Source organism: Poromitra crassiceps (assembly GCF_964638095.1).
Source record: "Poromitra crassiceps genome assembly, chromosome: 11".
NCBI lineage: Eukaryota > Metazoa > Chordata > Actinopteri > Beryciformes > Melamphaidae > Poromitra > Poromitra crassiceps.
This window is the reverse complement of record NC_139643.1, coordinates 49,549,803-49,575,422: the sequence shown is the minus strand read 5'-3', so window position 1 is coordinate 49,575,422 and position 25,620 is coordinate 49,549,803. Positions and strand designations below refer to the sequence as shown.

At 44.4% G+C, this 25,620-nt stretch overlaps 1 protein-coding gene across 1 annotated transcript in view; it reads left to right on the top strand.

The window, feature by feature from the left end:
• Positions 1-14,181: 14,181 nt before the first annotated feature.
• The window catches only part of crybg2 (crystallin beta-gamma domain containing 2), a gene marked incomplete at its 5' end in the record, with an annotated part of 49,216 nt that continues 37,777 nt past the window's right edge, over positions 14,182-25,620 (top strand). Inside the window, 4 exons of the mRNA XM_083646073.1 lie at positions 14,182-14,252; positions 14,548-14,638; positions 19,771-19,914; positions 20,131-22,943. Of these exons, the coding sequence (XP_083502199.1) occupies positions 14,182-14,252; positions 14,548-14,638; positions 19,771-19,914; positions 20,131-22,943 (3,119 nt within the window). The remainder of the gene's footprint in view (positions 14,253-14,547; positions 14,639-19,770; positions 19,915-20,130; positions 22,944-25,620) is intronic.

Genomic DNA, 25,620 nt, shown 5'->3' with positions numbered 1-25,620 from the left:
GCGCGCGCGCGCACACACACACACATCGTGAAATGTGTTCTCCGCATTTTTCCCATCCCGGCTCTTCCTCCTCCTCGAGGCAGGCCAGGACATACAGTACCCCGGTGCCAACAGTACCCCAGGCGGGAATTGAACCCACGACCTTTCTTGCTGTGAGGTGACATCAGCGCTACCTACCACTGCGCCACCGTAGCCCTTCAGCCACTGATTGATGATTATATTATTTATTACTAGACAGTGTTCTGGTAAATAGACTGCGTTTATATAGTGCTTTTCTAGTCTAGCGACACTCAAAGCACTTTACAACACATACCTACATTCACACACACACACACACACGCACACGCGCACACACACACACACACACACACACACACATTGACAGCTGCCATGCAGGGTGCTGGCACAATGACCGCGAGCAAGTTGGAATCTGGACTTTTCTTACCTTTGACATGGTACTGTGTAGATCAATGCCGTAGATCAGTTCAATCCAGTCCTAGACTTAAATCTGTTTTTGTTATTAGTCAAGGATTTAATTAAGTATTAAGTGTTTAGATCGAACTTCAACCTGCTATCAATTACAGTGCCCAGATATTTATATTCAGTGACCAGGTCAACTATCTGACCATTAACAATACTACCTTTCGGAACAGGGGGGGAGCGTCTAAAATCAATGCAAATCTCTTTCGTTTTTGAAACATTGAGTTGCAGAAAGGCATCTTCACACCAGGATACAAAGTCATCAATGACTTGGCCATGGCCGACTTCATCATCGTCAAGCAGGCTGACGATAATCGAATCATCAGCATACTTGATAATGAATCTATCGGCATAGCGACTACGACAATCATTGGTATACAAAATGTACAGAAACGCAGATAAAACACAACCCTGAGGCGAGCCAGTCGAAGATGTTAGAAAGCTAGACAGTATCCCATTTACTCTTACCTGTTGAGATCTGTTGGTAAGAAAATCTAAAATCCAGCCAACCAAACATGGGTCTAGACCAAAGCTGTCAGTTAGTTTTTCAACAAGAACATGTGGCTGAATGGTGTTGAATGCTGATGAAAAGTCAACAAAAAGCAATCTGGCGTGTGTCATTTTGGAAAATGTATGAATGAAATGAAAGAATAACCAGCTGACCAGCAGGCCCCCATCTCCATCTAGCTCTAGTCTCTGACCAGCGATGGAGTTGCAGAGCGGAGTTGTGTGTTTTTTGATACATCCAGCGGCCATATTTAATAACGTCCATGACAGTGATGCTACAGTATGAAGGGAATAACACAACTCCACTATAACTGTAGTGTGGTCAAGTGTCCGGCCTTGTCGGGACACGAGACTCGTGGATTATTCTTCCCTGCAGTGCATATTGTTTCCTTGGAGAATTTGACCTACAGTTTTCTACTGTTGTTCATGGATTTTGTTCCATCCTTTTGAGTCAGTCATTGATTCAAAGCTGTATTGGGAAGCAGCTGACTTCAAAGAGGTTAGAAACACACTCTTGGTTATCAGTGAAATCAGCTGGTAATGTTGGGTTGGGATGTAAACCTGCAGACTCTCGGCCCTCTGTGGCACATGGTTCCACCTCCCTTGTATAAAGTGATCAAAGCCTGGACCGGACCAGGCCTAACTGACCGGACCGGACAAGGCCTAACCCGACTGGGTGGGCGACTCGCATCACATGTGATCATTCCTATTGAAATTAAAAGATTCAAAAAGGTGCCTCTCTCTCTGCCAACATGTGAAGTTGCCTAGTGCAGCTTTAGAGTACGCAAAGGACCATAACTGTCATAAAAATAAAATAAATCCTCACCACTGCTGCATACAGACACAGAGGAAACGCTGGCAAACAAAGTAACTGTTTTGAACTGTCAAACATTCCATAGAGCTACATAATATATAGATTACAGTAGCTGTATTGTAGTTTGTTTGTTAGTCCCCTCTGCTGTAATTATGAACAGGTACAGCAGACAAACCTGTCCCTCTACATGCCTATTGCATTACTATAGAGTCTAGAGACCTTATTCGATTGATGTCACTTACGTACGGGCACGCCCACCGCCGCCATGTTCTCGACATAGCGCTGCAGCTCTTAAGTGACAGCCTATGTGAGAGCGTTTATAGGAAGCTAGCCGCCGTTAGCGTTACCTGTATCGTTCCAATTGTGTTCGGATGGTGACCTGCGTTAGGCATGATTCAAGATTCAAGATTTTTATTGTCACTCCATGGTACAAGTATCACGTGTGAAATTCTTGTGCTGTGGACTCCGTTTACAATATAGTGCAAATATAACAGGGCATATGAGTGCAAAAACAACAAGAGACACAACAAGCAGTAAGGCAGTATAGTGATAAGACAAGTCAGAGACATGGCTGTAGTAATGACAGCAATAAAGTCCCCGTGGTTTGTTTCTATCTCTACCGTCCACAGACGTGAAGGGAGCGAGACTGAGGATACGTCAGCACAGGAGATGTGTGGATAGTTAGGAGAGACAGGTGAAACTTTCTGACAGCTCCTCACAGCAAAGTCTGTTCACCTCGTTTTTTCTTTTGTTTATTATTACAGGCATTAACGGCAGCATACAAACAACAACTCTGTTTTTTTTTATTGCTGTCATCACTATCGCTATTTTGTAATGGAACAGAAACGACAATAAGGCCGTTACTATAGTAGTCAGCTGCAGGACGGTATGTCAACAATATGGCGCTGTCCGGGGTTAGCGAATAAGGTCTATAGGACATGTTTTATTGATGTGTAGCGAATGCAAAGTCCTGCATGTGCTTCCTGATCTGCTGTATGGAGGGTGACTTCATCCTCCTTTTAGTCTTCAGTGATGTTCCGTGGTTTGCTCCTCTCCATAAGCACACAGTAGACTTGGGCTGCTGCCCCACCTGTGAGGGTTGAGGACAGTAGCGTAGCCAGACTTGGCTCATTGGGTGTGCCACAGAAAGCCAGGGTATGCCAGGGGGCGGACCATTTGGCGGCGGCCAACAGGCCGCCGCCAAATTTTTTTGGGGTCTTTTCAAACCAGATTTAGAGGAATATTTGTGTGTTATTTGCTCCTTTTCACACTCATTATTAGCAGGTAGAAGCAGTCAATTAAATTGTATTTTTTGGCAACATGTAAAACCACTTTGTTTAGTATCTCAAAAAAGTCTCACCTACTTTTTCCAATGAGTGTTCTAGTCGGGAAAGAACGCAAATTTGGTTGGCATGAAGGTTCGTCTACTGCAGAGAGATCTGTAGCGTTCTCAGTGTCCTCTGGCTCTGCACAAACCTCCAGTGTGTTGTTGGCTGCGTTCCCCACTGTTAACGTCTTTGTTTCGGCTGCATCATCTTCTTCATAATCGTCTCTCTTCTCCACTGTACACCACCAATACAGGTGCGGGAAGGGTGCACTACAATCCGCACTTGTTGAGGGGGAGGGTGACAACGAGTCATCTTCTTCCTCGTCGTCAAAGCGACGTTTCTTGCCTTTGCCGAAAAAGCTTAAAAGCGAGCTTTGTTTCATGTCTTCTTGATTTGGGCTGCTGCTGCTGCTACAGCTGTGCGTGCATTTGTTTACTTTACGTGGACGACAGCTTAACTATTCCCATGATGCTCCGGGGCACATAGGTCAGCGGAGCGTGATTTCTATTCGCACATAGGATAAGTTGGACACAGTGCATGACAGCGTTGATGTGTTTTGCAGACAAAACAAAAAACCTTTTTTACCCCATTTTTTTTGGGTGTGCCAGCGGCCTGTCTGGGTGGCATTGGCACACCCTAGCACACCCGTGGCTACGCGCCTGGTTGAGGAGGGTTGAGTCGACCACTGTCCTTGGGAGGTTGCTGCAGACCCATAGACCAGATGTTTGTTTGAGGCAGCCTTGGACTCCCATTCTTTTTCCCAAGCAGATTGGGTGGTAAAGTCGGCTGGTGGGGTTTTCTCCCAAGCTGGCTGTCTGGATGGGAGATGAGCAGTAGGTGGATTGAAGATGTCTGTGTTTGGTAGATAGGGGGAATCTTTGACCTTTTGGAGGGGGGTATGTTGGATAGGACAGGGACTGGGAGGGAGGCAGAGCCAATGTCAATGATAGCACGCGCACGCCAGATGAGGGTTTCAAACTTCCATGATTGGAATTTGGAAACTCTCATTAGTGTTTTGCTTGCACCTGTGTTTATTCTGCCTTTTCGACACAAAATGACCCCCGTGAAAAGGGTCTATTGTCACCAAGAAATTAGTGTTGAAATACATGGAAACAAATATGCATACTGTACTGTGTGTACTCTTTGTATTTTTGTCATATATGTGTATGATAGATGATACATGTGAGAGTGGACTATAGGGATGTTCATTTTGAAAATTTTCCAAAATCGATAATTGGTGAAAATTAACGATCAATTATTGATCATATTAATACCGTACTTAGAAAATTTTCATTTTTTTTTTTTTTTTTACAAAATGAATGCCTATGGCAGAAAATACGAAAGACAACGTGTTCTCCTCAATGAACTCTTTATTTCAATGTGTCTCCTCTCCAACACTGCTGTCCCCGGCGCATGCCGGTGTGAATTCCCCATGTTTAAAACAGTTTTGTTGGTACAAAGGCCCGTGCCCAGCCAGAAAACTAGACTATAAGCTCCACCTCACGTTAGTCGGCTGTGCAATGGAGTGGGGCGAGGAGGAACGAATTCCACCCAAACCTAGTCCAATTTTTTTTTTTTTTTTTTTTTTTAATAATTAAAAAATAGATCCAAATGCCACAGGATCGATTCCAATGCTTAACGATCAATTATCGATTTTCGATAATTGATGAACATCCCTAGTGGACTATAATAATCTCAACATGATATTACAGCAGCACAGGACTGCATGTGTGTTTTGCCAGATGACAGGATGACTGATTCTGATGTACAGGCTGTATCATTTCTATATGTCTTCAGATGTCAGCTGTGTATTGTTAACCACAATTATGTATTTCACCACTGCCTGTCTCTTAGTGCATTAGTGTTGGAATGCACTAAGTTCAGAAGCCATGGGGTCATATTATGTAATAATTATAGTTCTTCACAGAACTGGATACAGTCAAGTTAAAGATTTATCAGTAAAATCAATGGTGGTTTGAATTCATACTATGCTGATAGTGCTCTCGAGCTTTACTATGTGGTTAAGTCAGACTATTGATTCCAAATAACACGACAAAGAAGACTCAGCTGGCAACATAACGTGTCAGTAAGAGATAAGAGATGACCGTTTCTAATGCAATGGAAGTGCAATGTCCATCTCTGCAAACAGTTATTTATTTAGTTACTTATTTCCATGCCGTTTGGTTTAACCATTTCTCCAGTTTGCAAAATGGTGCTTTTCATCATCTGGCAAAAGCAGTATTTGACTTCGGAAATAACTTTTTTGCGCATGCCCATCTGTGGGAGGGTAGTAAGTTCAGGAGCAATCAGTCTGCAATCATAGTTGCCTCAAGGATATATGTATGTGTCACAGATTCACAGCTTCCAAACAGGAAAAATTACTTGAAAACTATGATTCTCAACACCGAATGAAAAGTCATTACCTGGGTCACAGTTGTAATGTGTCATGTCAGTGATGAGGACTCATTTGGTGGGTGACCACTAGGTAGAGATGCTCCGATCAGCTTTTTTGAGGCCGATCACCGATCACCGATCACTGGAAGCAGTATCTGCCGATCCCGATATGGCCGATCACCGATCACCGCGTCAAATCCATCCATTCAAGCCTTCTATTTATTGTGTTGCATTATTCATATATTTAATTATTCTTAACAACATCGACATTGTATATTAAGTATTAAAATTAGGAGATGAGAAAGTATCATGAATTGACAACCGTTTTATTGCAGGCTAAGGCAACATGCAACTCTCTCTAGAGACACTCTCTTAGAGACAACTTGGAGCTTACAGAGTAGACTGTATATACTGTAGCTTTCCTGTGGAAAAATTAATACAGTCTTATAAAACAAAAAATATAATACTATGTACACAACATGTGCACCAACACAGCTTGGAACATGTCTGTGAAAGCTGCAGCGATAGCCTCCGCGGTGTGTGACCCAGAAAACTCTTGTGAGTGAAGTACAACTTTGTTCAGGTCGAACTTTTCATCAATAAACTGTGCAGCTAGGCTCAGCATGGACATAGGACAGACACTCGAACTCCAAATGTCAGTCGTGAAGCTGATTGACGTGGTGTTGTCTTTCATAAGGCTCTCGATGTGCTTGTACACAATTTGGTATAATTCCGGCAGGCAAACGTCAGTTAAATATTTACGTCCTGGCAGCGTGTAATGTGGATCCAAGCAGGACATGAGGCGTTTGAACCCGAGGTCTTCCGCAACAGACAGCGGCTGCTGATCAAGACATATGAATTCCATTAGCTTTGCATTTATTTGTTTTCGTTTCTTGCTGTCGTTGCTGTAGGGTTGCTGTCGTTTCAATGTCTCTGTTACAGTTAGCTGAGTGAGTGAGTGGCGTTTGGGTTGCTGCACGCTCTTTCGCTGCCTTAGCGCTCGCCAACTTTGTAAACTCCTCAAATTCCTTGACGTGGGAAACCTTCAAATGTCTTATGAGGTTCGTAGTGTTGAAACTCTTCTGCTGCGTTCCTCCACGCGGTATCTCCTTTGAGCACACAATGCAAACGGCAAATTTGTTGTCCTTCTCCAACAAGTTGTAAAATTGCCAGACAGGCGACGCCATGTTAGCTGCTGTGCTGTTTGTTCTCGCCCAAGCTGCTTTCGCTATAGAGAGAGTGCAACTTCCAAACACTTTTTCGCCACTACCACCACGCCCCCTAAGGAAACTTGGGAGCCAATGAAGCTTCATGACACGGAGAGACAGCCAATCACAAGCTGCCCTTTAGGAGACCGGAAGAATACTACTTGGCAGCCTGGGAGTGCACTATCTCTATATTGAAACGTCTCTGGTAGTAGTTCTTGCAGATTTTGTGTCATTCTGATCGGCCTTGTTTGATCGGCACTTTTGATAACTCCGATCAAAGCCGAAAAGGCCAAATCGGCCGATTCCGATCAAGTGCCGATCGATCGGAGCAACTCGACCACTAGGGATGTCACAATATATCGTCCCACAATATATCGCGATATCAAAACGTGATAATATGTATCGTTGAGATTAAATCTCATATCGTGATAAAAAGAAGCTGAACATGGTGGCACTGATCTGCATCTGATTGCATGCTCGCTCTCCTTTTCATTGCTTTGTTTGAACAGACGAGGGACGTTACAGACATGGATGAAAATGGTGAAATTACTCAAATTAGCGTGGAGGATGCCCCCTCAACTTACAAATCGATTGCAAAAAAATATTGTTAAAATATCGTATCGTTATCATGAACCCAATATCGTGTATCGTATCGTGAACTGAGTGTATCGTGACACCCCGAGTGACCACACATAAAGTCACGCTTGTGCTGTGAAGAGTGATGGTGAAACATGAACTTTGATGCACTTATGTGAGGAACAGGCTGTTGTAGTGATGGTGGTGATGATGAGGATGATGAGGATGATGAGGATGATGGTCGCATTTCTCTGTGGGTATTAGGGCTGTCACTTTTCATTCGAAATTCGAATGCAACTTCGAATGTGGGGGGAGGGGTTCGTTTTCGAAATGTAATTTGAATGTTCGAATTTTTATTTTATTTTTTATTATAATTTTTTTTTTTTTTTTTTTTTTTTTATGAACCAAAATTAACCAACTGCTGCTTGCTGGTAATGTTAATCCCATGTCAGAAAAAGCCTCCAGATTTGTCGCGTTAGTCTCTTCTGAGAAAGATTGTCTCCAGGGTCTGAAAAGTTGTCTCGAGTTGGATGCAGCCAAGTTTGTGAGGCAGTGTTGTGACTGTGAGCGTCCAAGCTAACACGTCGGGCTGATGCCCGGTGGCCTGCAGTGGGTTGCACCAGCTGTGCGTAAGTTGAAACGTAAGCTAGTTTGAACGTAAAGTCTCACTAAGTCCGAGTTTACGCACTACTAAAAATATTTGGGTTGCACCAAGTGAAATAGTTACAACGTAGGCATAAGTTAGAACTTAAAATTTACACCTACGTCTTACTAGGTGTAAAGTCCTCCGTAAAATAGCAGTCGGCACGGATTGCAACTTGGCACCGTGGCGCATCGTTGTTTTGCGTCCGCAACGCGCTCTCCGTGATAAATTACACCCTTTGATATTTATGACTCACGCTTTTGTTTCCCACAAGCTGCAGCACTGCATACAAATTAAAATAACCGCAACAATTTAGTGAGGCAGGATGGTGGTATAGCCTACAATACTGATGAAGAGCTCACAGATAAACGTTAACAGTAATATGAACCTAAACGAACGTTACTCAATAACGTTCTCATTTGATTAGTGTTGATGAAATATGAAAGCACTAATTTGCGGTGGGCAACATGTCCTGTTTTCACTCCACTTAAACAACCGTAAATAAACACCGTTTCCACCGTGCTTTTCACTGATTGGTCACAGATACTGTACACGTCATTGTCTGCGACACTATTTTGGTTAGTATGGACTTTAGGGTCTACTAGTTAAGATGTACCTTACGTCTCCGTGGTGCAACCAAACAAAGACACAACTTTAGTGTCAAACTAACTAGTTTGAACGTAGCAGTTAGTGTGGACTTTACACCCTAACTTAAGACAGAACTTACGTTCAGCTGGTGCAACAGGCTGCTGGACTGGGGGAAAAAAAAAAAAAAAAAAAAAAAAAAAAATTTATTAACCAAAAAACTTCGAATATATTCGAACGAATTTCGGGCAATTAAAGTTCGTTCGAATTTTATTTTGGGGAAAAAGTGACAGCCCTAGTGGGTATTCAGCAGTAAAAAAAGGCTTTGGTTAGATAACTGCTTTACTGCATGCTGTAAAAAAGAGCACTGAGCACTTTATCTTTCGCCTTCACACAACTATAAAACAGTGGAGGAGAGTGACCTCAGACCTACCAGTCAAAAGAAAACCACTTTTTTGGTCGCAGCATAATTCAGTTTGTGTTATTTCATATAGTGTTGATGTCTTTACTATTATTCTAAAAATGTGGAAAACAGTAAAAAATAAAGACGACATGTGTCCAAACTTTTGACTGGTAAGTGCACATAGTTGTCTTTCATCTCCCCAAGGTTCTCGTTAGGGAAGTCTTACAAACTCCAACAGACTATCAATCAAATCACAGTAATTATACACGTGCCACTTGTCAATCTGCACGTATGTTTGTTGATTGAACATAGTGATTTACATTGTGGTTTGGTTTGTGGATGTAAGTATTGTAACACATTTGGCACACGAGTCGTATTTGGGTTATCGTTTATGCGTCCCACGAAGTTATGATGACTACTGTATGTTCAAAGCCTAAGGTGTTGCGTATTTAGCAACATTTGCATACAGGAATGATGTGGTTTGGCTGTAGCAAATGTTTGCCAATTTGTAAATGCAGATGCAAATGTGTAGCTTTCGAAAGAACACTAACAAGTTTCTTTCCTTCCTTCTTTCTAATCCAAACAAACACACATATCTTCAACCTTTCCTTCTCGCTCAGCCAGAAAAAGTACAATACGTACTTTATACTCTATGAGCTAACAGAAGTTCAACAGGACACGGGGACAGTCAGAAGAGGCTTTTCTCTCTGAGGTTCTAAGTCTACACAAAGACTTAGCCTATTTGTTTGCATCTTAGTCAGTTGACATCACCTGTAGGGGGTGATGATGTGACTCATTCCACACATGCCTCACATCACCTGTAGGGGGCGTGCCTCTGTAATCATGCTGCAGTCATTCATTACTCAACTCATCAGCTACTGTCCATGAGGCATCATGCAGCTCAAAGTGTGAAAGACAATAGACAATGTGATATTTAGTAACATTGTATGCCATTTGCTAAGCTGGTTTATACTAGTCTTTACTGTATTTGACACAGAGTACCAAGGGTATGCAAACACAGGCGTGTGTGTGTGTCTGTGTGCGTGTGCCTGCCTGTGTGTGTATGCAAGTGTCAATTTGTACCTGTCAGATTTCACAATAGTGTCAACGTAAGTACTGTCTGTCTCCTGAAGTTACATAGGCTTAAAGCCACAACCATGCCATGGTGCCAAAGACTCACGGTGAACAAGGTGTGTCACCTAGCTGCACACGTGGATACACATCAGGGGTGGGAATCACCAGATGCCCACGATACGATACTAAAACGATACTTGAGTCACGATACGATAGTATTGCGATATTGCGATATGCTAGTATTGCGATATATTGAATATTGCGATATTTCGATATATTGTCTAACTCCTTTTCCTACCTTTTCCTTCACCTCACCGGAAGTAAAACATGCAGTGTTTTTTTGTTTTGTTTTGTTTTTGCCCCACACATACTGTAGGCTACATTATTAAGCTTCTCTGGACTCAATACGCCACTGCAGGCGCGGACTGCAACATCGGGCGCTTCGGGCAGATACCCGGTGGCCTGGCATGGCCTGCAAAAAAAAAAAAATAATAATAATAATATCGATACTTTGCCGTCCAAATATCGATACAATATCGTCAGGCAAAATATCGCGATACTATGGTGTATCGATTCCCCCCCCCCACCCCTAATACACATGGATGCTTTATGCTTATGTGGCAGTGATCTATAAATTATGACCCAATGAAACATTCTGACTGAGAGATCTAATGTTAATGGCTTGTCATTTAGCTTGCTGTTTCATCCAGTTATGCAAAGGAAAGCCGTCTGTGTCTGAGTATAAAGAGTCCTTTGTACCAACCCAACTGTTCTTGTCTGTAGTGATGACAGCAGGTTAATAACGGATCCTCCCTTTTGACTGTTTACCTTCTGTTGAAAGTCCTGCAGAAGCTGCAGTCGCAGGATATGAGGAGGAAACAGTTCTGATGATTAGTGAGACTGAACAAAGATCATACAAATTAATTTAGGCCAGAACTTTACACTTCCTGTTTCACAATAAAGTGAGCAAATGAATGAGACATTGAAAAATGCTTGATGGTCATGTATGTTTTTAGGCTCTATCCTTTTCTTATTTCAATGAACATTCAACATACCGACCGTCACATCATTTTACGAGCGAGTTTTTAACCAAGGTTACCTCATCGACTTCGGAAGTCCCGATTGCACACCTGAACATTTTGTTCTGACCAAGTTCAATTCTTAACACGTTCACTGCCAATGGCGAGTTGACTCGTCAAAAAGAATCCAACGGTTGACTGCCAATGATGAGTTGAGACGTCAAAAAAAAAAAAAAAAAAAATTTGACGGTGCTACGTGGATCAATGCCCCCCACGTCTCCTATAAAAATATTGGAGCTACCGAACGTGTACAACCCATTCCACTGACCCACTAAGTGGCGACAGTGCTCTCCATTCTAGAGGAAGGCAAGCAAAAAGCAGTGTGAGGAAGCCATTCTCATGAAAATGGATTGGCGAAAACGCTTTCGCGCTTGGGAGCTGGCGGTGGGGTTTTGCAAATTTGCATAATAGATTACGGGTGGAACACACTTTGAAACACGCAGCATAAATAAGACCAGAATCGCAAAAGCTTCATCAAAGCTCTCAGAACCCCAAGAAACGAGCAAGCCCACCAGACTTGGCCAGCGGCCGCCAGCAGACAGGCACAGCAGCAGAAAAGCAGTGAGCCTGGTGACGCAAGGTTACAGCAGCAACAGAAACGAGCTTGTGACACGCCCGCTGCAGCCAAGAAGAACACACACGGAGGGAGGAGTTTGAAGGAGAGGGGTGTTTCCTGCTGTTATGGAGGAAATTACTGTTCAAAACTATTGTTTAGATGTCTGACGTCTTACTGATGCCAAAAATGAATGGTTAAAGTGACTGTTCTATCGAATTTCACAAAAAGCCGTTTATCTCAGAATAATTTTTCAGACGCTGAAACCATGCTGTATTCAACTGCTAATGCTTACATAACTACTAACTCTACAAACTAACTCTTTTAGACAGAGAAAGCACACATTATATTAGTTCTTTTGAGATATTGTGTGTTCACAAAATCCTAACAGAAACGAATCCTCGGCTCTTGAAAGATGAGCCAGAATCCTCAAAAAAAACCTCTGGCAGAAGCTAACTACAGTATTGAAAAACGGCTGGCAGTGAATGTGTTAAAAAACACAGTCACTCTCTGTTCAGCCTGTTCTATGTACAACATTCCCAAAGCATTGATTCATTGCTCTCTATTCGGCCAGGTGACATTCTCTTTTGTGTTTTCTTAAAGACATTGATTTATACTGACTCTGAGCAAACAGGGTGAGATTCAGAGATGATTGTTGTCCTCTAGCACTGCCTCGTGGCTATATGAGCTGAAAACCTTGGAAATCAGTGTTTACAAAGCTCTTTGCCCCAGACATCCCATACTCCCCAGATAGGTCACGCAAACTAGCTTAGCATTGTTAGCACCCCTACTGATATCCATTTCACTCTTCGGTCTTCAGTGCTACTCCCACTTTGTACATGTGGAAGACGGACCATCTCCGTTCACATTTACACTACAGTAGATGATCTGGTTCACTTCAGGGTTTTTCCTGCCTCTGAATGGGCCTTTGGGGGGATGGGGGGGTGACTAAACACGACAGTAAGCATGATCAGTCCACGTAAAGACTGAACTTATGGAGCAATGTGTTTTTAAAACACCCCAAGTTTCAGACTTAAAGTCATTTGACCATAAAAATGTGGGCCTTTAACTTTGAAATTCTCTAAAATGATCAGGTAAAAAAAATTGACTTTGGGTTAATATGCGGGCAGGGTTGTCCTGAACTCAAATGTATCAGTCATTAGCTGTGTTTCCATTACAGTTTTTCGCAAAATAATTGCGATATTTCTACAACTTCGACAATGTACAATTGCGACTTGTAGGCGTTTCCATTGAAGTTTTGTTTGGTCTGACGGAGCGCACACCTGAACGCAATTCCCAATTCCCATTAGCCTACCAGCAGCTGCCTGCCACAGTGGATCTGCCCCATATCCCGTCCCCTGCATGCTCAAATCCAACCAATGGTCAATGCAAATCACAACATGAAGTTACAACACATATAAACGAGCCTGATTATCAATTCAAAATAAAATGAGTCGCAAAATGTTGCTGGCTGCGGTGAATGCAGTGAGCGCGACAGGCAGAGGAAAAAAGCCTAATAGCCTAATAGCCTACAACTGGTCCGATTTAGAGATGGAGGGGGGAAAAGGCTGATTTGGTCAATAATCACAATGTTGTGTAGCTATTATAATTATAACACTGCACCTGAAACGTGTGTAATGTATTACTCACAGTCACTGTATTCACTTCAGTCAGGAGCACGCACCGCACCGGTGTGTGCTTGCTTTTCATCCCCATCTAGCGCTGTGCCAAATGCGCGCACACAGGCAGCCTGTCACCATGGACCGATTTCTGCCATTAAACATTATCTATTTTATATTTATTTTGCATAACACTCGTCTTTCTGCTAGCGTTGCTTCAAAGTTTTCCATTGCTGCGGAGGTTTTGCCACGGCTTATCGAACCGTTTCTTCCTCATTTTTCGCTGCTTTTCCAAAGCAGAATGGGTCACATGACGTGCTAATGCGAAAAAACTGTTTCCATTACACTTTTGCGATAAACTGCTATATCGACACGTCTGAAAAACCACCTCATGAGAGCGCAAAAACGTTTTGCGATATTTGGGAGGTTTTTCGAAATTTACGTGTTTCCATTACCCAATTTCTATTGCGATATTTAGATTTTGCGCATTTATGAGTGTAATGGAAACACAACTATAGTCATGAGATTTTTCTCGCAACCCAAAATCAAAGAATAACGTAATGTCCCTCACAATTTAGTGGGATGTTTTAATTAATCATTTGGGCGGCGCCAAAAATTCCTCTGAAATAAAAACCCTGCACTGTAACATATTTGACCAGACCAACAGCAACACCATAAAGCTTATGGGAGATATATTTATTTTCAGGTTGATTCAAAGATTAGAAATAGTTAAAAGCATAAAAAAGAGAGGAAACACATACTGGAGCATTCACTAGCTAGGCCCACAGCATCAACCACTTTGGTTCAGTGCACGGACCACACATCAACCAGGAAGGTTGAACAGATTTATTACAATAAGCGGGTGATCAAAGACCATCGAATGTGCAGAAATGAATGACAGTTGATTGAATGTACGCGATGAGGGGAGGCTTCGTGGGGATCAGCCGCAGTGCCCGGGCTACAACAGACCCCATGTGGAAATTTCCCAAGTACCACCTCCCACTGTGGCTACCAACTTTTTTCTCCATTCAAAAGAAATCACTGATTTAACCATACATCAGCAAGGCTCTTGAGTACCACCAGGTGGAACCTCGCGGACCACCAGTGGTCCCCGGACCACAGTTTGGGAAGCACTGGGTTAGAGTATTAGGTCAGTGTATATACTGTAGGTAAATTAGATTGGTCGCAGCTGGGGAGGCGGAGCTGTAGGAGGTGTGGCCCTGCTCCTGAAACCTGCTTTAATAAGCTTCGATTAATTCGACATTGTGATTGTGTGTCCCTCAGTGCTGCATCACCTGACGGAGACGGCTGGCCTGACAGCAGCAGCCCGGACAGCAAGAGGTCGTCTCTCTACGCCACAGCACCCAGGTCAAAGGTCGGTCATGGACGTCTGAAAGTTGTTTGTGGTTTGTTTGACCTCTTGTCTGTTTACAGGGTATTGATGAAAACTAGTAAGTCAGTCCACCATGTTTCTTTATTCAGACCATGGAGTCAAGTTTGAAAGATTTGAAAGGAGAGATGCAAATGACGACAGGGAGTTGACCAGGTTTGATCCCAAATATACTGACGAGAACGTCGTCCACTGCGTTTTGTCCTACACGAGGAAGCTTCAGTAAAGGGACTCCCTAGTTTCACGCCATTTCACCTGGATGACATCCTCACATCATCACAGGTGTGATTGCAAATTATGCACACAAAGTCTGTGGAGGACCGTAGTAAACATTGTGAGTCACTTACAGTATAAAACCTGAGATTTTATTGTAATCAACTTGCTTGGTGGATTGGATGTATTCTGAATTGAAAAGTGGCTCCTAAAGATGCCTTGGCCTGAGGTCATGTACTACCAGGTACACTGTGTACTTTATAGATGGTTTTCACAGCATCGTGTTGCTAGGCAACAGTTTGGAACCTAGCTTATGTCCGGTCAGTTATTGTGCTTGTATGTATACTGTAGATGTATCACAGGGATAGTTTGGACTCTTTTTCTTATGCCGACGCGGTCCCAGTTTGGAGAAATGGAGACCACGTCAGGTGAGTGGAGCGGTCTGCTGAGTGTGAACAGGGTCACAAAAATGTGAAAAACAACAATTTAATACTTCCATACTGCTCACCTGGCATAAGCCAAGTCTCCACAAGCCCTGATGATGCCAAGTTGACTTGAAAAGACGTAATTTACACCCTGTTTTTAGCTGAAATCTGCACTATAGCCAGGTGATCCAAGAAGTGGTGCTCCACACTGTAGCAACGTAGCTACAGTGCAGATTTCAGCTTAAAACAGCGTGTAGTTATGCCACAACTTTATTTTATTACTGATACTTTTATCTTACGGCAAACCAAGGGTCTTCTTGTAGTAGTAGATGTCAGTGCGTTAGTAGATGATATCTCTTGTCTCTCACGGTCTCTCTGTTGCTGACTGAAGGCAAGACAGGTCTTTAGGTTCCCAGCTCCTCTATAGTCATCAGAGGCTTGTCTGAACAGGCAGATTGTTTGGGGGCTAATTTTTGAATGTGGGAAAAAAAGAAATCCGATGGTTCTCCTGATGAATTTTGACATCTTCTGTTTAACGGTTCATGCATTCCACTTTCCGCCTGTAGATCCTCATCTTCTCCCTTGGGCGCCTGCTTACATAACCGTGGCCCATCTTTGCACATGCAAGCACACTCTCACATAATATATTTCTACAACGGTGGTTCTCAAAGTAGGGTCCGGGGACCCCCAGGGATCCTTGAGGGGGTTCCACGGGGTCCCCAGCAAAAACATCTTTTCACTATAATTCCATCCATAAGTAACACAGTGACATACTGTACGACTATTTTGGTCATGGGTTTCATACACTTTCTGTAACAGAACATCTAAAAATAAAAGATCTTATCAGATGGACCCTAGGACAAAATTGTATCAAATGGAGGACTCCTGATTCTTACTTATAAATTATGGAAAAAAAATTCTCAATGTGCTGTAGTCTTGTTTTCTCATAAATTTGCTCACAGTTTGATTTCACAATGTATACTGTTTAGAACAGGGGTGGCCAAATTCTTTCCCATGAAGGGCCAAAACTCAATTTGGGTGGAGGGCCGAGGGCCAAAAATAAACGTTGTGGAATTACATTAAAATGTATTGTGTTTTATAGAAAATTTACATTCTAAATCTAAAATAACATTTCAATATAATAATCTACTTTTTATCTGTTTGGTAATTGTAATAATTTGCAATTGGTTATATATATTAAAAAAAACATCTGCATTTGTGGGGAGCTTAAACATTTAATCAGTAAACACCCCGTTAAAAACTGTTGTATTTTCCACCTTTGTAATCAAGAGAGAAATTTGACTTAATTCACAACTTGAAAAATCCTCAAGGTACTTTGAAAATCAGCTTTATTGCAATCTCAGGAGTGAACACAGTATCCGCAGCCACATTCAGACACTGTTTCACAAAGTCACCACATGAAAAAGCTCATCCACCCTTTGCAATCAGTGCAGATATCTGATAACTTGCCCGAGTTGCATTCTGGATAAAAGAAAATCGGGGAAAAAAAAAAAAAATCCGTGGCGGCCACTGGCGGGCCAAAACAAACTTGGCCCGCGGGCCCCAAATTGGTCAGCACTGGTTTATAATGTATAGTGTTTAGAATGTGTACTGTATTCTGTGCATGGGTGACAAGTGAATATACGATATGTCTCCAGCAGAGGGTGCCAGTAAATTACTATGGAGCAGTGTCTCTGTGATATTCAGTTCTGATCTGACAGGTTTGTAGCTGTCACACCTCTTAAGATAGCTGACAGGGGAAAACACTGAGAATCCTCCTGCATGTTTTGCTTCTTAAACTGTGATTCAGTTTATTCAGACAAACATGGGATGGTGCATTATGTTAGGCTGGCTTGACACGGTGGAACTTTCAGGCAACTAGTTGCAGGTTGCAAATTGCATGAAACATAATGTTCATTCATGCAACTTGACATTTACACAAAGCAATTCAAAAATACTCAAGTCTCATGCAACACTTTTTTCACTACAACAAGCTAGCTGGATTGGTTATGTTTAATGATTAAACAATGACAGATTAAACTTTAATGTCATTGTTTTTCCTTTTCTCTCTCTTGCTGCAGACTGCATCAAGTGGGGAGTGTCATTCATTCATTGTATCTTATTATCTTATTTTGTATCGTTTTCTAGCTGGATAATATCAATTCAGATGTGTTGTATCAGGTTTTCGTCTGCACTGGCTGGCTACTTTCTGGCTGTCTCGGAGAATAGGAAGAGAGCCATCAGTGCATTAATAGGACGAATCAGCGTGACGTCACTGCCACCAAAGAATGCGTAACCCCGCGGCAGTGAACTATTATGAGTTGTGCCAAACAAACGTTAATATCTCAAAAAGTATACATCACATTGCTTATATTTTGACATTCTGAGTGAGAGCAGAATTAGCTCAAGAGTTTGATGTATAATATATGCATGTCGTGTTAAAGTTGTGTGAACTGTCGCTGTTTTTAAATTGTAAACACGGTCAGCCGGCTAGAGTCAGACGCTCAAACTCAGGCTCCATAGGGTTCCACCCAGTGACGCGGTTTGTTTACCAAAATGCTGCTCGGCCCATCCCTCGTTTAGCCTTCTTATCAGTGTTTTGATTGGCTGTTTATCGAACCCCCCCCCCCCACCCCCACCCGCACCCCTAGCTTACCACGGGCCTCCGGCTACCTGCAGCGCGTGTGTTAATCTCTGTCCCTTTGCTGTATGCTAGTGATCATGTGCAGTAGTATGTGTACACAGGCTTACACAAGGTGTACTGAAAGTGAAAACATCTCTGGATTATTGCTGCTCCTTCACACAACAGAGTTACCCTGTCCGTCCACTGTAGAGTAGACCCAACTCACATTCCACTCGCATTGTTGTCTTTGCTTTTCATACCTTCCAAACTCTCAATGGACGAATTCCTACTGGCACACCCATGGTGCAAAACTGACAGATAAGATAACAATGACAGACAGCCATTCTCCATTTGTCACTGAAGCTCAACAAAACACGCGCGCACGCGCGCACGCACACACACACACACACACACACACACACACACACACACACACACACACACACGTGTTTCTTTCTCCTCGCTGTAAAGTTAAAAGTTGTGACGCTTGCTATTTTGTTAGCAGGCAGTAACATTAGAGTTGTGAAGATAAACCTGCTTAAATTCACTTTACCCACCTTCTTTGATATCATCTTTTAAATATGTATTTATGGTATACCAATAGGCTACATCATAGTAAATGATTCAGGGTGCTTTCACACTGGCGCCCCGGTACCGTTCCTGAGCACACTTGTCCCCAAATTGACCCCAGTTTCGGAACGTTTCATGAGTGTGAACGTTGCGTTCCGTTCCGTTCTGCGCCCGGGCGCGCAACAGGGAACCCGTGACAGGATCCACTCTTGGGAGCACTTTGGCGTGTTAGGGGCACGGAACACTTGCGAGTGTGAAAGCCAACCGTTCCGAACCACATAGGCAACACACGGGAGAGGATACACTCCAGGCATAGTTGATGACGCAAGTGCACTCTGTTCCGTTTCCGAGTATAGTATTTTCTGGGGGCCTCTTGTGTCTCCTGTTTTCAAATGTGGGTATAGGAGGAGCATTTTGTTGTTTGCTGTTTCTTAGCTCCGCCTTATACATTTCCTACACGGAGGTATAAAGTATATTAATATTTGAATTTAGTTATTTAAGTGTCCTTCTTGGGATTGTTTGCTTCAGTTCATTATTCGTATGTTTGAAGTGAGATGCACGTACTGATATTTGTCATGTGGTTGTATTTGCATAATTGGTCGATTTGAACTCACCTGACCCGTTTCTCTCTCTGCCAAATTGGCGGTAAGATTTGACCTATTTATATGGCTGCTCTGTTAGTTCCTGCTTCATGCTGATGAAGATCGCAAGAACGATCGAAACGTTAATACAATACATGTACTGGGAGACAGTGTGCAGGCTCGACTTCCTCTTGAAACTTAGTGATTTCACCCTCAAAACCTCTTGGTGAGTACTGTACTGTACCATGGAGTGGTTTGAAAGGCTTGGTAAAAGATATGATTATTTTCCCCTCAATACTTCATGGCACTCAGCAAGAAGTTTTGAGGGTGAATTAAGATATCTTAGTTAACATACTTAACTACTTACCTTACTTACATACTTAGTTACTTACTTAATAGTACAGTACCTCGTGAAAATCTTTCAGGGTGAAGCTGCTCCTTGCAATGAAGGCAGGGTGTTTCAGGTCCACAAGTCGTGTGTGTGTGTGTGTGTGTGTGTGTGTGTGCAAATTGATAGTACAGTATAATGAGCCATGAGACTTACTCTCTCACACTTACAGTATAATAAATACATTTTACGCCAAGTGCTTTCATATTTTTTTTACTACTTCTGGCTTTCGATGTTCAGAGTTAACCTCTCTCTCTCTCTCTCTGTCTCTCTGTCCCCTTATCTCTCCATCCCCTCGTTCCTCCCTCTCCTCTCAGGTCAAAGACTTGAGCTACTCAGAGATGGATCTCCGTAAACCCAAAAAGTTTGGTTCCTTCACCTTTGGTTTTCGGAAGAAGAAGAAGAGGAAGGCTGAAGAGAGCTTCTCCACGAGCACCACGAGCATTAAGGAGCGAGAGGAGGTACCGTAGCTCCCTTCACAAAGTGCACTTTGTTCAAACGTCGCTTTTGTGTTGACAGAATTTATACAATCCTCCATCAACCTGTCTTATTTTAATTTGGTCTACAAATGTCTGTCATCACTTAGACTTTCTGGTTTATCTGTATCAAAAAGACTATTACTCTCAAAAAATGGAAAAAGTAAATTATTGAAGTCATTGTTCATTGTCATTGCTCAGGAGCCTCTGGACCTCAGCCTATCGGAGTTGGATCAGGCTAAGAAGACAGTGATGTCTCAACCGGAGCTAGACAGCAGCACTGCGTTTGACATCCCATCTCCTCCGCCCGTAGCCACGAACCACTCACCGTTCATCTTCTCCACCGACCAATCACAATCGCCTGTCGCTCTCGACAACCAACCAGAATCCCAGGAACCCGTGATGGACGGCTCCGGTCCCTTTGACGTGGCCAAGGAAGAAAGAAGAGCGCCAATCGCGACCATTCCTGAGCTGCAGTGGGACGAGCCCATGACGCCGATTTCTTCGGAGGAGAGAGAGAGTATCGCTCGTCGTCATAATAAGCCATCCCATCGCCATGACGACACGTCTGGCGCCGGAAGTCGAGCGGAGGCCGTTTCTGCCGCTGACGCCGAGGGTGCTAGCCCGCCTCCGACGCCGCTCGGCGCCTCAGACCGCAAAGCAGCAGTGCCGGAGTCCATCTCTGTAAGCAACGGCCGGTCTGATGATGATGATGTCCATGAGATAGTTGACCGCAGTACAGTAGCAACTGTTGACCCCAAAATCAACACCATTACTACTGAGTCTCCACCCGACGCTCACGCAGACACCTCGGCTCTCCACACAGATTCGGCTACTCCTCATAACGGAGTCTCGATTTCTCGCGTCGAAGCGTCTGTTCCCGAAACCGCCGTTGACGACGGCGTTCCTTCCCCCAGTACGTCGGATGCGTACGGCTCTTTGTACGAGTCGCTCTTCCCTCAGAGTTTTGCGTCTGAGATTCTGTCTTCCATCTCTGGAAGCTCTGGCCTTACGGAGAGAATCCATGCGGACACCAGCTCAGTTGAAAACCCGAACGAACGTCACACAGAAGCTGATATCACCGAGCCTTGCCTGTCAACGCCGTTTGAGTCCGACGCCACTGCAGCCAGATTGGATTACGCCGAATCCGGTTCTACTAAGATAGATGCCAACATGACTAAGAGAGGGAGAAGCTCTCCTACCGAGGGCTCCACCACCACTGCTACTGTGTCTGAGAAAGATGCGTTCAATGTTCTCTATGAGTCTCCCCTCCCTGTAGGCTTCACCCAAATGCCCACCGCTCCTGCCCCTGAGCAGCTTTCCTACGCGGCTCAAACAGACCTGGCCTCGCCCCACGCCAAGCCACCCTCCGCCCTCCACTTACCCTCTGAACCAGTCGGCCGAGACATTGATGATGACTCCGATAAGTGGACCTCTCGTTCAGGCAGGACTCCCGACAGATTTGACCCCGTTCCAGAACCAGTCGCTTCAGTCCCTGAGGTTCAAAACGCTGCTCCTCCCAGTTCTGACTGTGTGAGGTGGTCCCCATGGACAGAAACGCAGATCGCTGATTCCAAATGGAGCGCAGTCTTTGTCACGGTTACCGACACCGCGACACCACCGACGAGTGCGCCTCCTGACGGTCCCTCTCAAGCGCCTGAAACGATGACTACAGCGAAGGGTCACGAGAGCCAAGGGCCATTCGAAAGATTGAAGGAGGTGACTTTTTCTGTTCCTCCTGGACAGAGCGACGGGTATGATTTTCCTCATAGCCCAGTATATCTTAGTGTAGGATCGGGTGACACCAGTGCCCTGGATGACTACTACAGTGCTAAAGAGGACAACGAGGAGGAGAGTGGAGATGAAGAGATGTACACGGTGGACGAGAGACTGGAAACGTCACTGTCTTCTTCTGTGGTGGCTGAGATGAAAGAGGTGCCTGCGGAGATTCCACAGCAGGAGAAGACGGCCAACAGAGATGATGGAAGGAGGCAGGAGGAGAAAGAATCAACAATGGCATCACGGCCACAGATGAAAGAAGAGGGGGAGGAGGAGAGAAAGGACTTACTGGCCACACCGGTTCAGCAGGTGAACGCGCTGCTGGAATGCGAGTCTGCTCTGTCCTCCAGTAAGCCACATGGGCAGGGGGAGGGGTCGTCGCCGGGGGGAAACTGGACCGCGACCGCACCCAGTCAGACGGAAGACCGTCGCAGCGGACAGACACAGCTCCCAGGACAGACACAGCCCCCAGGACAGACACAGCCCGCAGGACAGACACAGCTCCCAGGACAGACACAGCTCCCAGGACAGACACAGCTCCCAGGACAGACACAGCCCGCAGGACAGACACAGCCCCCAGGACAGACACAGCCCCCAGGACAGACACAGCTCACAGGACAGACACAGCCCGCAGGACAGACACAGCTCCCAGGACAGACACAGCCCCCAGGACAGACACAGCCCCCAGGACAGACACAGCCCCCAGGACAGACACAGCTCCCAGGACAGACACAGCCCCCAGGACAGACACAGCTCCCAGGCCGGCCGACAGACGCACACAAAGACACCGGGAGTAGCGAACATGTACGCGATACCTCCTGTAACGCAGAGAGGGAAGCCACGACCCCACACAGTCTCACTGAAGTCAGACAGAAAACAGAGCTATCCAGAGAAGCAGACGAGCCAGTCGTACTGACTGCTGAAGTAGAGAGCGGCGTACAAACCAACAGTAGCTCTGCTACAATAGTAAGTGGCAAGTCGAGCTTCCCGGACGCAAACGGCGAGGAGAGGCACTCTGCTCAGCTGCCATCGTCGGATGGCAGAAGAGAGACTGAGCACAATAGGGCCGCGCAGAGGAGCGAGTGGGCGGATGCTGTTATTGCGAGCGCAGAACAGGTGGCAGTCGAGCTGTCAGTCATAGACGAAGGGACACACCGTGCCGACGCACACGCTGCAGGGACACACTCCGAGAGAGAGAGCCATACGCCAACAGCTCATCCTAACCCGCCTCAGGGGTAAGTGACAACGTTTTATCTCCTACAAAAACGAGTTTATTTTTAATCCCCATCCCAGCCAGCCAGGGCTGCAAAGTTTGCTTTTTGAAACTGGATTTTAAAGTTGAACATAAAGTCTGTCTCATGGATGTTTACAGGGTGCGGTGTGAATATATATATATCTCTATATATATCGTCCTGTACTGCGTGTGCAGGTGATGGCAGTCGGTTTACATGCGTGCTCAGGCAGCAGTAGGAGAAAGTGTACAAGGTCAAGTTTGGCTGAGATAGGAATGGCTGTTAGTTGTACAACAGCCTCTGTAGCTGTTGCTGGCTTGAACTATTCTATAGCCTAAGGGCTAAGTTAGCCTCATATAAACTGGTATTGCTATTGTGGTAATGTAACGTGATTTACATGTATGATAGCAGAACACACCCAGAGACAACAGACGGTCGTCTCAACCCACCTTGGCCTTATCTGATAAAAGGCACTGAACTGTGTGAAGACTCAACAACTCCTTACAGTGCTATGAAGGTCAGTACAGGACGAGCAGGCTTGTTTTCCAACAGTGCTGTGTGGGTGTGCTCAACTGTCAAAAGGTTTCTGATGCACTTGGAGACGTGTTCACTGATGGAACCCAGGCGAACCCAATTTCAGCCCTGGCGAGCCAGCTTAGGTTGATCAGTTGAAGGAGAACGTGCAGTCCACAGATCACTGCTCTTCATCCAGAATACTGCACAGTATGGAGATGTAGCACGAAGCATACGAGCAGTAAAGCTTGATCACGTTGAGCCCATTCTGCATTATAAGTCACAAGTCCATCATAAGTCTGAACTATCATTTCATCATACAGGGATGCCATAGCGGTTTGTAATCATACTGTGGATATTATTTGAATCCACGATTGACTGGAGATAAGTACAAAAAAAAATCCCTAAAGAAATGTTAGAAGAATGTTATTATTAATAATTTAACCAAGTTCTACTCATCAACCACAACATTAGTTTACCTTTTATGCAAATCATGTCACCAACACATGCAGGCGGCTCAAATGTCCCTGTATTATGATGCCATATTTATGTTCCGTGTATCTGATCTTTGATCAACCACTTTAATTGCTTTCGGGGAAAAGTTGCTCCAAAATGTTTCTGTGGCTTAAGGTTTGGTTGGCAGCATAAACGTTTTGCATACAATGGATGAGTTTGCTGGTTGTAACCACACACCTCGATCATTTGACATGATTGAAAGGAAAGTGTCGCAAAGAGCTTAGCTTCCTTTGTTGATGTGAGATGATTAAAGTGATAGAGCCTAACAGAATAATCAAAGTTTTCTTAAGAGCATAATTCCTGAGAATGTGTGGCACGCACTTGTCACCCATCCAGTTTTAATGCAGCAACTTTTATATCTGACCTCAGTGGAATCTGACATTTGTGTATCACTTTTTTTTTTAATGTTTTTGAACTTTCCTTAACCTGGCTATATAATCATATCTACTTCCTATAATGGTAATGGCATACAATTTGCTGTGTAGCAGGTTATGTAACAATAATGATGCATTTGGTATTTAACTCACTTTGACTTTAGAGCATTGGTGTCAGTTTTATATGGTATAGGATGGACTCAGTATGTCTGTCTGTTTCTCTGTTTCACTGATGACATAATTAGTGATGTCATAAATGTACTCACACAAACAAGGCTATAGGTGATGTCACTGATGACATCACTGATGATGTCATCAATGATGACATCACTGATGATGTCATCAATGATGTCATCAGTGATGATGTCATCAGTGATGTCATCAGTGATGTCATACATAGGCAGGGAGAGAGAGGAGAGAGGGGGGGAGTCTGAGGGAGGGGGAGAGAGACTGAAGCCGTTTTCCCACATGCGCTTTGTACCGCTAAATGACCGGAACGTGGTCTAATGCCTGCATGTGTGAAAGTTGTCGTGCCGGTATAAGCGCGACCCCGTCATCGCGGACATTTCACCAGTTTCGAGCCAGTCAGAAGAGCGGTATGCGCGATAACAGGCGCAAGTGTTCAACGGGTCCAGTCATTTGCCGGCATGGGCGAGGTGTACACACGTTGCTTAATGTTCCAGCGGGCATAATCTAATCATTCGCGCACATTAAAGCAAGCTGGCGAAATGATCTTGTGATCTCTCCTCTCTGCTGCCTGCTCGCTCTCTGGCCACAGTCGTTCAGTCCTCCTCCTTCAGTCACAGGCACAGCCCGACAGGGACACAGACGAAGCAAATGCACGAAGCGAAATGTGGAAGTATTTTGCTTACGTTGCCTACAGCGAAGGCAAGCCCGGACACATCAAACGAAGCCAGTCTGTAAAAAGTGCTTCAACGCGATGCAGGTGAACGGATAAACAAGCAAACTTATTTCACCATCAAGAGTTTTGCCGACACGTCACTCCCCACCCGCTCTGCAGTGCCGCCCCGCCCCCCAACATACAGGCAATTTGGCTGCTAGATTCCCATATGCGAGAGCCGAAGTGTGAAGGGAAATGTCCGATATTGACTTACAGGTAATTTTCCGGTACGCATGTGGGAAAACGGCTTGAGGGAGACAAGAGCGACTGAGGGAGAGAGGAGAGGGAGACTCACACACAAGGCTATAGTTCAGTGATGTCACTGATGACATCACTGATCATGTCATCAGTGATGTCATATAGGCATTGTGACATC